General features: G+C 36.2%; 1 protein-coding gene across 1 annotated transcript; it reads left to right on the top strand.

Moving 5' to 3' along the window:
* The first annotated feature begins 233 nt into the window (after positions 1-233).
* Positions 234-9,784, top strand: LOC149805372 (small ribosomal subunit protein uS14-like). Its single transcript, XM_089949770.1, has 3 exons — positions 234-391; positions 5,752-5,851; positions 9,612-9,784. Exons 1-3 carry the CDS (start codon positions 330-332, stop codon positions 9,618-9,620), a joined length of 171 nt encoding a protein of 56 aa, XP_089805896.1. The 5' UTR covers positions 234-329; the 3' UTR covers positions 9,621-9,784.
* Positions 9,785-13,016: the final 3,232 nt, after the last annotated feature.

Genomic DNA, 13,016 nt, shown 5'->3' with positions numbered 1-13,016 from the left:
GTTCTTCCTCCACCAAATATACTCGCCGCCATGTATAACCCATCATGTGCTGAAAAATGGCCTTAAATCCAAAACAACTGTAACAACAATAATGTGAAAGAAAGTAGTTCCGAATATAGTTCTCAATGGCCATGAAATGTATCCTAGATCCTTCTTCCCCAAGCTGACGGAAATGGTCGAGAGATTGTTCCTGTCGGCAGAGAACCAGACTATATTTGTCTGTCCCTTACCAAGTCTGTTAGTATACGGCATGATATGTTGCATTATGGGAGAATTTTTTAACGTTAAGCAGCAGGGTAAACATGTGCTTCCTTTCCTAGTTCGCCATCATGGGGTTCGCAAATATTTGGAACAGCCATCCACGTAAATTTGGCCCGGGCTCTAGATTCTGGTATACATTATGTCGCAATAGACACATTAAGTAAAATTGATGAATATTTGAAATTATTATTTTCTTTTTATAGTTACTATAAGCCGGGTACACAATAGAGTTTATTAATTTTATTTGAGGCCATTTCAAAATCTTCAGTTGAGTAGGCTTCTTACGGTAGCAGTAGCAACAGGATACATTTTTCAGAATTTTAGAATAAATACAAATGGATTGTTTTCTGAATATATCGAGTGTGCAGAATCTAAAAATGAACGCATTTTAATGATATCTGTTCAGATAAGTTCACAGAAAGTTTTTAAACACATGCACCGTCTACCATTTTTAATATTGGTATTGGTCACTTTTTGTAAAATCTTGACCTCGCGTTATTTAAAACTGACTTTTGCATATTTCTTACATATGGTTATATAAAAATTTTGGGTGAACATTCAGCGATAAGAATAGACTTTTCCTATGTTCCAGGTACTTTGGAAGCCTTTATGTGTCTTTTTATTTTATTCCCCCCTCCCCCGTCCTACAACGTAACACATCACCCCATATTTTTGTTATGGGGGGGGGGTGATGGGTCTTACAGCCTAACTAACGGCCTTGTCTAGCGTGTTTTGATGTCGACTAGCAGTGTATAATAAGAAAGTCAAATTTTCAGTAATATCACACTACTGGCAACCAATAAAAATGCTTTTCTACAAAGTAAAGTTGTAATGATTTTTGCCAGACTTTACTTACTTTTCTCTAATAAATTAAAATTCTCACAAAAAATGGACCTGTGTCAAGTTTCGTTGGCCTACATTTCATTTGGCTGGAAAGCGATTAGTACCCTTGCTCGTACCTCGTGGACAGGGTACTAACATGAGCATATACGTGTTAATGGAGCAAGCCGGGTGTGATTCACACCCGGCGCTCTTTTAGCCTAATAATAACACTTTAACCCTTTACCTCATAGAGCTTAGTGACAAAGTGCGGCACGCTATAAATAGAACACCTGTTACCTAGCAGACCGCATCCGCATAGGCATGCCTGTGAATTGTTAAGCAATGTAGTGGTGTTACGTTTAACAGCAGTTTTAACCATTTTACGTTTTAGGCAGACATTTATTATATGTGGAAAAATTGAAGAGTAAAGTCCGATTGTTATAGCTGTGTAATTATTTTTCACAGAAGAATATTTTATGTGCTATAAAATCGAGAGAGAACTCGTTCACCGTCATGTCAGTGAGGCCGCGTGACCGACCGTAGCTGCCATTTCCCATACTCGAAATTTACACGTTTTTCGTCTGCGTCTACATCACTAAGTCATCTGAATTTGATAATAAAAAACTAATTGCTGCTTGCATAAATATCATAGCCTTTACCAAGGTTATTGAATCTTTCATGTTTGTGATTCTACTCGTGAAAACTTCGTAAGTACTGAATGAAATCCTGCCTGTGAACTGTTAAGCAATTTGGTGTATGTTACATTTAACAACAATTTTAACCATTTTACATTTTTGGTACACATATATTATATGTGGAAAAATTTAAGAGTAATGTCCGATTGTTATAGCTGTGTAATTATTTTCCACAGAAGAATTTTTTTATGTGCTTCAAAATCTTGAGAGAACTCGTTCACCGTCATGTCCGTGAGGCCGCGTGACCAACCGTAGCTGCTAGTTCCGATACTCGAAATTTACAAGGTTTTCGTGTGCGTCTGTATTACTAAGTCATCTGAATTTGATAATTTATAAAAACTAATTGCTGCCTACATCAACATAGCTGCCAACCCTCACGAATTTGGTGTGAATTTCACGACTTTTTCAACGATTCACGGATTCACGCCTTAAGCCAAAAATTCACGAATTTTCCAATCCTTAATTATTTTAAATCTTTAATAAAATAACCGATTTCCCGTTAAGCGCTAGTCGTGATATTCGCAGTTGCCGAAACGGTCCAGTACTGCTGGTCATGATATTAGTAGATCTACAGCCGATTAGTACAGTTGGCCCAGTAACAAGCATTTTAGCCTCTTTTAATCTATATGTATAAGAGTAGTTTTACAAATGCTTTTGAGAGAAACTGGGGCTTAACCGGAAATTTATTCCGCGCATGCGTCAAAACACTGATTTGAGTTACCATTCAGCCTCGCATGTAAGATTTTGAAAATGTCTTCACCACCAAGGAAAAAGAAATGTATTACTCAAAAAGTGAAGTTTAATTTGGAATATATCAAAAATTGGCCGTGCATTCTGCCATTAAACATTGATATTCATTCATGCTTCTTGCGCTCAGTGTGTCATCACAGAGACGATGTGAGGAAGAATGTCAGTTGCAAAAAAAACACGTAGAAGTTGGGAAAATTAAGAATTCGCAGATTTCATCTCTGGAATATTTTAAACCATTTGCGGCAGACCTGCAGGCTACCAACGCTGAAGCATTATTTGTGAGTTTTCTTGTCGAACGCAATCTACCTTTATCAGCTGGAGACCATGCTAAACATTTGTTCTGACAAATGTTCCCGGACTCGAAAATCGCATTTTTTCCTGTGGAAGAACCGAAAATGCTGCAGTTCCTGTGCATTACTCACAGCAACAGTGACAGCGTAAGAATATTTTCTTTAGTGAGGAAAATTAAAACAGACTTTAGGGCCTCCTTAGCTGCAGAAAATTTGTCAGCAATTTTAGTCCCCAAGATCAACCTGCAGGCAATAAGTCGGAACTGTTTAGAAAACAAATTTACGATCAAGCAGTTGAGGAAGTTCAAGTCCGCCACAGTATAATGTCTTGATAAATAAATATTTCTGCATATGTGTAGTGTTTTATATTTATTTTGCAAACTTGATATAGTGTAGTATTGACGGTCGGAGTGGTCAGAGTGGATGGAGTTATTGTCATGGTTTTTTTCACGAATTCATGTCCAAATTCACGACTTTTTATCCCTATTTTCACTAATTGTGAGCCTGGAAGGTTGGCAGCTATGCATCAATATCAGAGACTTTACCTTATTTATTGAATCTTTCGTGGTTGTTATTCTAATCGTGAAAACTTCGTACGTACTGAATGAAATCCGCGGCTGCCATTTTGGAGAGTGGAGATTACAACCCAGTTACTTTAAATAGCAGATATCGACCAGTGCATGAATAGCGACCACGTGATCTGACATAATTGTCATTCGCAGAAATGAATGTAGTATGTAATGGGGGGTTTTCCCCGAAGGTGGCGCTACGAAAACTAGCGCAAAATGGCTGATGTTTACCACAGGCGTCAAAAGGCGCTTCTATGCGAATCTTGTAGAGGCGTCAAAAGGCGCTTCCATGCGAATGGAGTAGAGGCGTCCAAAGACGCTTGTACGAGGTAAAGGGTTAAACATATTCCTTGCATAAAATCCAATCAATTGAGTAGCCCCCTTATTTAATACCGGAAGTATCGAAAATCATTATAGAAATAGTTGTAAAATCTCGTTTACTTTTTTGGGCCGATATTTTCGTTTAGATCGTCCGCCATATTATTTCAAATAATGATTACTTCCATTCGCAGCCTCGTTTGTTTGTGTGCCATATAAGGACATTGTCGCCTTATTTGGAAACGTATTTCTTATATATGGTAATATAGAAACATTTCTTGAACATTCAGCTCTAATAATAACTTGCCATTTTAGAATTAATTATGATAGATAGTTTTGGTAAATTTTCATATCTTTAAAATTAATGACAAAAAAAACACGGAAAATAACTTTCATCAAAAACTTCAACAGTTTAACAAAGGCTGTCAGTCATATGGATAAATTTCTTGCAAAATTCCTGATTCACTTTATTATACTATACAGGTATCCCACTAATTTTTTATTACAGTAAATCGGCATTTTTGTGGTGTAAATGGTGTATGTTGCAAAATGAAATCTTGGATGTTAAATTTTTTAAAATATATACTTAATAATTCTGATCAATTTTGAAGCGGTATTATACAGTTTATGAAGTATTAAGCTGTGAAATCAGACTGCAAGAGAAGAAACTGGCCCAGTTCTCTGAAACATTTAAACATATTTTATCTTTTAAATGCAGTGATATGGTACAGATCGATTGTTTGTTCTTTATAATGTCATTATTCACAATAGATTGACAATCGCAATAAATGCAGTGAATTGGTTTTCTTTTCTTCAAAATAATTTAACCTCCTTTTGACAAACATGAAAATTAAAAATTTACCTACCAATGCCTCTAGATATCGTGCTTCATATGTAACAAGTCTATCCTCAAAAATACATTACACACCAAACATTGTATCAAATGTTTTTAATACACTTAGTATTATAAATGAAAATGTGCATGTATAATCTGATACCTAGGTATAAATGTCTGTTTTGTCATAAAATGAGTTTTGTTTTTTTAAAACTCCATCTTATTCTGTATTGTTGCCATTATTTACATTTTTGTGGACCCATGTGCTGGGAAGAGTTACTGTTCTTGCTAGCATCTGTGACCTATTTAAAATAGTAATTTGAGGGGTTATACACAAATATCCTCACACATTGTAGCATTATTTTTTACAAATGGTCTCCAAAGTATTTAAAAAGTACTTGTAGGTCAGGATATATATTTATTTCGTTTTACTTTATTTTGATAAATGATGTTATCATTTATTTCCGCTGAATATGTTGTACAAAAGACCCAATGTCATGCCCTAAATATAGACAGTTGACCTGTTAACCATGAATATATTTGGGTGTAATAACATTAGCTTTTTACATAGGACAGCGGAAAAAGTACAAGGGGTAATGTGGACGGCATTTTTAAATATTGATTACTAGTACCCTCTAATGTCATCCCCGGTTGCTATATTCATGAAGAATGAAGTACCAGTATTTGCAGATAAACCCATAATTTGTTCTAGCAGATATGTATTCAAGAATTGTTCTTAAAAATAGAAAAATCTGAACAGTTTGTTAGAACCGACTTGAGTGATTTTTCATGGGAACTGAATGGTGGTTGTAGATGCCAATCTAAATGTGTATTTTTATAATTTTCAAAAATAATTATGGTTCCATATAATTTGATACAAATAAATAACGTATCAAATGCTTCCTTGTGCTGCAAAACTTGTTCAGATCATCAGAATAATTGGGACAAAATAATAAAAGCAATAGCAGGTCTGCTAGCTGAGGAATGCTTGAAACCTTTGCCTTCGAGCTGGGTCAGAGGTTAGTCCTGCAGTGTTAGACCACGACCCAGATATGTGTATGTATTGGGCGTCGATGTGTTACTGCTCAAAAAAGAACACTTTGTATCATGTCACTGTACTAATAGGTTGAAAGAAGGGATGCTCGTCAAAACAGACAAGTGCTGGAGTATGTCTTTTACGAACAATTATTCCATTTTTCTTCTCTTTTCAGCCGAGTCTGCAAAAATACACATGGTTTGATAAGAAAGTATGGTCTAAACATGTGCAGGCGATGCTTCAGAGAATATGCAGATGATATTGGCTTCAAGAAGGTAATCTTCAGTGTTCAGATAATTTGTACACACTCCAATGGGTACTTTTTAATCTATTCTATACTATGTGAGGATATACAAGTGTTACCCATGTCTGTCAGTCCATTGTTTAGGTGCTCAAATTTATTTTTATTAAGTTTCTGAAGGCTAAAGAATTTTAATGGATTCATGAACTTTATTTGGATTCATTGGTATTGGGAATCATTTATCTTGGTTAAAATAGGACGACTGTTGCCAACATCCAGTACCCGTCTCCCAATCAAAGCAAGATGACTAACTTGCAGTTGAAATCTGACCCCTTGACTATTCTGAGCAAATTTTCTTGGAATGTCCTTGTGTTCAGTCGCTCCTGTTTGTCAATATAAAGGAGATAGTTTGAAATTTTCTCATCATTTTGATTTAGGTACTTAACTGATCATTTACTGGCCACTTTAGTTTGATGTTTGTCTTTTGCTCTGCATCTTGTCTACTTGGAATGTGTTTTCGAGGGTATATACTTTGGGGGGGTGTCATACTGCGAAATTAGCTTAATTGGTTTTGTTTACTCTGAAATAGAATACAACTAGTTAGAATTGAAAGTAAAATAATTCACTGCATATTTTTGGAGTATATACCCTCAATAAAAAATATCCATGTTGACAGAACATGAAGCGACTGAAGTGATTGTTAAGCGATCCATAAAGTGCTATAATCTTAAAAGAAAGATCATTTTTTCACACTGATGAAAGCTATGAATGCCTGAATACCAACACAGTAAGAAGGTGCACAGAAGCGGCAAGATTTCAGACTTTGTGTGTCAGTCACCTTATGTTTGGGAGAAAGGGAGTGCATTAGCAAATGTTGTTCCTTTTGTTATTAACAGAAATGAGTCCCAGTGTGTAAGAGTTCATTCCGGACTGAATTTTGTGGATGTCTTACACTTATGATAATAAAGAAACCAGTAGATTCTGAAGTATAAAGGTTAAAGTTCATGGCAAGTCATGTAAGCTCAAGCTAGCATACATTGGACAGAGGTCTGTGATGTGAAAATCTTGTCTCTACTTATCGAAGACATAACCACATGGGGGTCTTCACCAGAAGATATCCTTGTGTCTAGTTGGTTGTAAATAAAAAAAATGGTGTAGTGTGGACATCCAAAATAGCCACCATGTTGGTCCTCTTGAAAACCATTATTGCTTCTCCACAGTGGATTGTCATATGGACATGGGGTTTTCGCTAAAATCTTATTGTTGTGTCTAGTTTGAGTGACCTTGTACGCATTATTTTTGCCATCTTGAAAATGTTTTTGCATTCTGACCATATCAGAAAGTCGTATCAATGTGGAGTTTTCACCAGAAGACTTGTTATGATACCTAGTGGTTTTTAAATGGTACTTCTCAGACATAAACTATAAGTGCCACATCAGCCATTGTGAAAATCAATGCTATTCTTCATAGTTGGGTTTGCACTAAAAGACTTTTATGATGTTGGTCGTAAATGGAAAGTTCTATAAACGTGGTTTTCACCAGCAGACTGCATATACTATCTAGTTTGTCTGAAATGAAAATGGTGCTGGATTGACCTTAAATATGGCCACAAGGGAAATCAGTTTGTTGCTGCTTTCTAAATGGACCAGTCGTATCACCATGGGACAATGTACTGCCTGCTCTGCTTTGGTGGTCTAAGTCACCCCTGGTCTCTCTTGGTCATATTAACAGAGTTTTGATTTAACGATTGGTGGTATCTAGATGGTCTGGAATGAAAATGATGCAGATCTGACATCTTGTATGTTCACCATGGTTAACAACTTGATAATATTGCTTTCACCATCTTTCCATAGTTGATTTTCTTATAAACATGAGGTTTTCACAAGAAAACAACTTACAAAATTGGGTTGGTCATAAACTAAAATGGTGCCCTGCAAACATCCAATATGGCTGCCACAGTGATCAAACTGAACATTTTGTCGTCACTAATTCTTCTGAATAGATAGTAACAAATATGATTATGAGGCTGATTACAATCATAATCTCGTAATCTATTACAATGTGAGCTGTAATTGTAATCAATGATTTTAGAAACTCTGTAATCATAATCATTATCGTCCTTCATTGAGAGTGTAATCTTATAATGGAATCATGTATACAAATGATTACAACCGATCTTCCCATTGGAGGATCACTTAAGTGCCACAATCCTGTCCTAGGATGCTGACCCAATTAGCTTTTGGAAACGCAACAGAACCTCAACCGTATATTTTCCAAGCTTGCTTGCTCCTGTCTACTAATAATTACTTGTTCAGTTATTTAGTGTGTGGTATCTTCCCAGAACCACCCCCCCCCCCCCAAAAAAATAAGCCAAAAACCCATCATAATTGTAATTATCCCCTGTAAAATAATCATAATCGTGGTTTCCAGACAAAATGTAATCGTGATTGTAATCATCAGTGTCATACAACCTGCAATCAACCCCATGCCTGGATATAAAAATTGGCGTTGTTTTCACCAAGTCTTATAATGGTGTCTGGTTTGTCTTAAAGAAAATACTGCTATCGTACATCCCATATGGCTACCAAAATATCTTTGAAAATCCTGATACCCAAGAATATCAGAGATACAGTTGGGAAGACAAAAATCTTCAATGCCTAGAGTTGGTTTTTGGGCAGTGGAGTATTGACCCCTTGGATGGACTCCAGTTATCATGTAGAACTGATAATATCAACAATGCACTTTTTTTTGTTTTTGTTTTGGCGAGTTTTAATGGAACATATTAAGACATTATCTGCTATATCATGCACAGGAAATGGGAGCCAAGTGCAAAACTAGTATCTCTTGGATAGCACGTCCTGTGCTGTACCAAATGTGCTACAGAAGCTCCTGATGTCATGATGTAAAGTTTCAGATGCCGTTTAGGCAGAGCTGTCAAGTGTCAACCTTCTCGATTTAGGCACAGCACTAATGAACTCTTGATGTACACTCTGCTTCGAGTACAACTTCACGAGTTTTCATCACTGCTTAACAAAAAACCCTGGTATCCTAGACCATGTTTCAGTGTAGTGTCTGCCTCTGTGATGGAAGCCCTGGTACAATAGTCCATGCCTCGGTGTGGTGTCTGCCTCTGATGGAAGCTCTGGTACAATAGTCGATGGCTCTGTGTAGTGTCTGCCTCGGTGAAGGAAGCAGATACTTGGTTGCATTAAACATACTTGTACAGTGTCCTTTGTTCTTCATCGGTTGGGTTGTTAAATTTTATTTAAAAAAATAAGAACCAGCAATGGCAACAAGATACCAGAAAGGTTAAAAAAATAAGGATACTGAAGATTTCCCCCGAGTACAATGAAATTGAGGAAAGGTCTTGTTCATTTTGTAGCAATATGCCTGTATGATTGCTTGATTTGACATGGTGGGGAAGAGTGACACAGTGAAACACATGGATACAAAGAAGCATAAGGATAATCTACATTGCATATAAAGTGGTTAAAAAAATAGATTTCAGTTTTAGAGCACACGATGACATTATTAATGTGGAATGATTGTTCACATCATTCCTTATTGAACATGCTTTGCCTTTAAGCTGTGGCGATCATATTTTCTATCTTTTGACTTTCTGACATTCTTCAGAACCAACAGTTTGTGTACACCATTGAAGGGTCGCTGTGGGACTATATTTATTCTTTTTTTCATAAATAGTTTAATGTTTTTTTAGCAGCAAGTTGCTCTTTTCCAAAATTCTTGACCCCTGAAACTGATATTTCACTTGTGCATATATCTTTTTTTTACAGCTTGATTAGACAGAAGCAGTAGTGAAGATAGAGCAAGGAAGGCAGTCCAGGATTTGGCCAGATATCTACAGCCCATCATGCAAATTTCAGCATCTGCAGCCCACATTCTTACTCTCTTTTAAATATTGTAAATCTTACAAAGCTGTCAGAAGATAAACACCAGTCCTCCTGCAGTAGAGTTGTTTTTATTATGTTGACGTTCAGCATTCTTGTCATTAACTGAAGCTTATGATATGGCCCATCTTGCGTCGTCCGTGTTTGTGGCACATGCATTGTCTGACATTTGCTCTTTTTGATTTCTTTTCAAATAACCATTGGATCAATCAAAACCAAATTCGGCAGAGCATCAGGTCATAAGGCTTAGTCAAGCATGTCCATCATCAGATTGGCTTTACTATGACTACAAAATCTTAAATGACCACTAAGTAAACTCTACAACAGAATTGGATCAGGTGGATCAGAAAAAGACAACAACAAAAAAACGAATCCTTCAAAGATGAATACATGAATGGCATAATACATCATTCCATTCTCGGGCACAGGGGCTCGCATCGTTGCTTAAAATTGACCTGTCATGCATGTACTATATAGTACATTTATGACAGGTCAGTTTTAAGCAACGATACGAGTCCCTGTATTCTAGGGCAGCATCATGCTCATTTTAATATTGGGCATGGTGGTAAATTTTATGTGGAGAAACACTTGAAAACAAAGAAACATCGAATTAGCTCGTCTTACGAACTCCAATACTAAGGTAACTTCTTATCTACAGCAGAACTAATTTGCGGACATGAACGTTATAAATGCAGAGGTGTTATTTACTGAGTTCTAGAAAGATAATGAAGATCTTGCTATTGGTGTAGAAGCAAGAGAATTCATAGAACACGATTCTACTCTAGTTGTGAAGGTGTTTGATGATAATGTTAGAGATTATTAATAATTATGCTAGAGCCTGTGATTACATGCTCCAGAAATTCCCCTATGGAGATGAAGTGCATTTAAATGCTTCAGTTGCTGATGCAAATGAGAGACAGTCAAAAAGCTTCAAGAGTGTTAGATTCTTTGTCAAGAGATATCCCTTTCTGTTACCATCTTTGCCTACCTTAGCTCCTCTGGAAGGAGAATTCCTGCAGTATAAAGTTGGGATTCTACCTGATAATATACTTAATGCAGATAGAGTTGATGTGCAGTGGCACCTTATTTCCCAACTAAAAGACACAATCACTCTAAGATATAAATTTCATCTTTTTTGTCAGGTTATGAAAGGAATATTGGTTCTTTACCATTCTAATGCTGACTGAGAGATTGTTCAGTATTGTTAACAAAAATAAAAGTGAAATCAGATCCAGGATCAGTAACCCAGTACTTTGTGCTCTACTGGTGTGCAAAACATTCATGGTCCCAGCTGGTACAAAGTTTTAAAATGCAACATGAAAATCTGTTGCTTTCGAAAGCTAAAAGTGCTACATATGAAAACAGTAAATGATGTTTAAAGGCGAGAGGGGAAAATAAATCATTGTTTATTGAATTTTTAGCATGTTACTTGTGGATTCCTCTTTTTGTCCACTTGGATTACACTTTTTTCTCGTCAGGGGTTGGCATGTGTGGCCTTTACTTCATCTTGGTTAAAAGCATTTTCCAAATTTCAAAAATAGGAGTTAAAAAATAAAATTTTAAAAAGAAGCAATGGTGTGAAAATCTGATATGATAATATATATATGCATGCATACAAATAAGTTTGCCACAGTTTTGTGTACAGTGGTTTTTGTTAAGTTGTGATAAGTATCTTGGGATGTACAGATGAACAGGACTAAATTTAGATGCCCCCAATGGCAGCATCATTAAAGGGGAAAACTATTTAAATCCAAAACTCATTTTATTAAAACCAAGAAGTCACATCCTCCATAGTGTGATATAGAATTGTGTTAAGTACATCCTAATGCTATATTCAATTTTAACAAATAATAATAGGTACCAGCAGTAGAAGCAAAGATAAAGTTTAACAATGAACTTAGTTGAGGGTGTTTTAAAGATTTTTCTAAAGATAAACATCAACACAAGATGTCGGGGGTGAGTGGCTGAGTGGTAAAAAGTACTCACTGTTACAGATCACTGCAATCTCGCTGGTCTGTGTGGGTTCGAGTCTTGGGTTCCACCGAGCTTGCCAGTTAGCTTCTCATGGGTCGGGGTTTTTTCCTTCATTAATACTGGCCACTTTCTATAGCCTATCTTGTGCTTTAAAATGGCGTTAAACCCTACAACAACAACGTCTGGAGAAATCGCTTTGCTGAATTGTAATGAAATTAACTTTATTCAATACTGCTGTAGTAGATTTACAAAGCAGAATTTACTTCTAAAACATTTTACAACAGAAATGGCTATATAAATTGATAATAACTAATAAAAGCAGATCTGAAATCTCAGCTGAATAGAATGGGATAGTAATCATTGGCTGCATCCAGATTTGAAAATCTGTTCAGACCTTTGTGTAAACAAAAAGAAAAAATCAAGACTGTTATTACACATCGAGTCTACAAATAGCAGCTGCAAATTAATGGCAACAGAAGATACTTGGGACTATCACTTTACAAAGTTATCCCACCACCTCCCCCATTGCTAAATTTTGTGTCCAAAGTAAATTAACTTATTTCTCATCTTACAATGCACAAAGCAGGGAAATAAATTTAAGACTACTACGAGATTTTTAAAAAAATATTTAGTTTCTAAAGTCTCAAGATTTTGCTTTTAAATACTGCTTTAGTTGTAATTGCACCTAAATTGTAATTACTCTTATGGTCTCTGTAGCTATCTTTCAGAATGACCACTCCGGTGGGTTAGTGGTTAGAGCATCCGCTGCAGATGTGGGAGGTCACAGGTTTGAATCCTGGCTCATTCATACCAAAGACTTTAAAAAAGATTGTACTAACAGCTGCCTAGCTAGGCACTCGGCATTAAGAGATTAGTGTTAGGACTGGTTGGCCTGGTGTTGGGGATAATGTGACTGGGTGGGACATGATGCTACATGTCTGCAACATGATGTTCTAGTGTTAGACATCACTATAAACTGCTGCACTGCAGACATTGTAGTGCTATGACTGCAGAATTATTAAAGCTACATTAAAAATCCATATCACACACACACACACACTTAATTTTTAGTTACTGCTATTGCTGACAGGAAAGGTTATTCCTGCCAGTCTGAATGATCACAAAGTGAAATATTTGTGAGAAAGTAAGCTTTGAACAGATCTGTTAGTGATTAGAAATGTACAATTATTTGTTTTTCTTTTTCTTTACATAGCAACAGGCATGGGCATCTTTTGTTTATGTAATTAACAGGAGATTGTGTAATAGGAAAACCCTAATTAATACATATGGCATTATCAGGTAGCAAAAGTTAAAAAG

This window comes from Sinohyriopsis cumingii, chromosome 2 (genome assembly GCF_028554795.1).
Source record: "Sinohyriopsis cumingii isolate HCF-2022 chromosome 2, ASM2855479v2, whole genome shotgun sequence".
NCBI lineage: Eukaryota > Metazoa > Mollusca > Bivalvia > Unionida > Unionidae > Sinohyriopsis > Sinohyriopsis cumingii.
Note: the sequence above shows the minus strand (reverse complement) of the source record. Positions and strands in the feature narration are given on the sequence as shown.

Coding starts and splice junctions, on each gene's coding strand:
- LOC149805372 (XM_089949770.1), top strand. CDS start 330: ATGGGGTTCGCAAATATTTGGAACAGCCATCCACGTAAATTTGGCCCG. Junction 392..5,751: donor GGCCCGGGCTCTAGATTCTG/GTATACATTATG, acceptor TTCTCTTTTCAG/CCGAGTCTGCAAAAATACAC.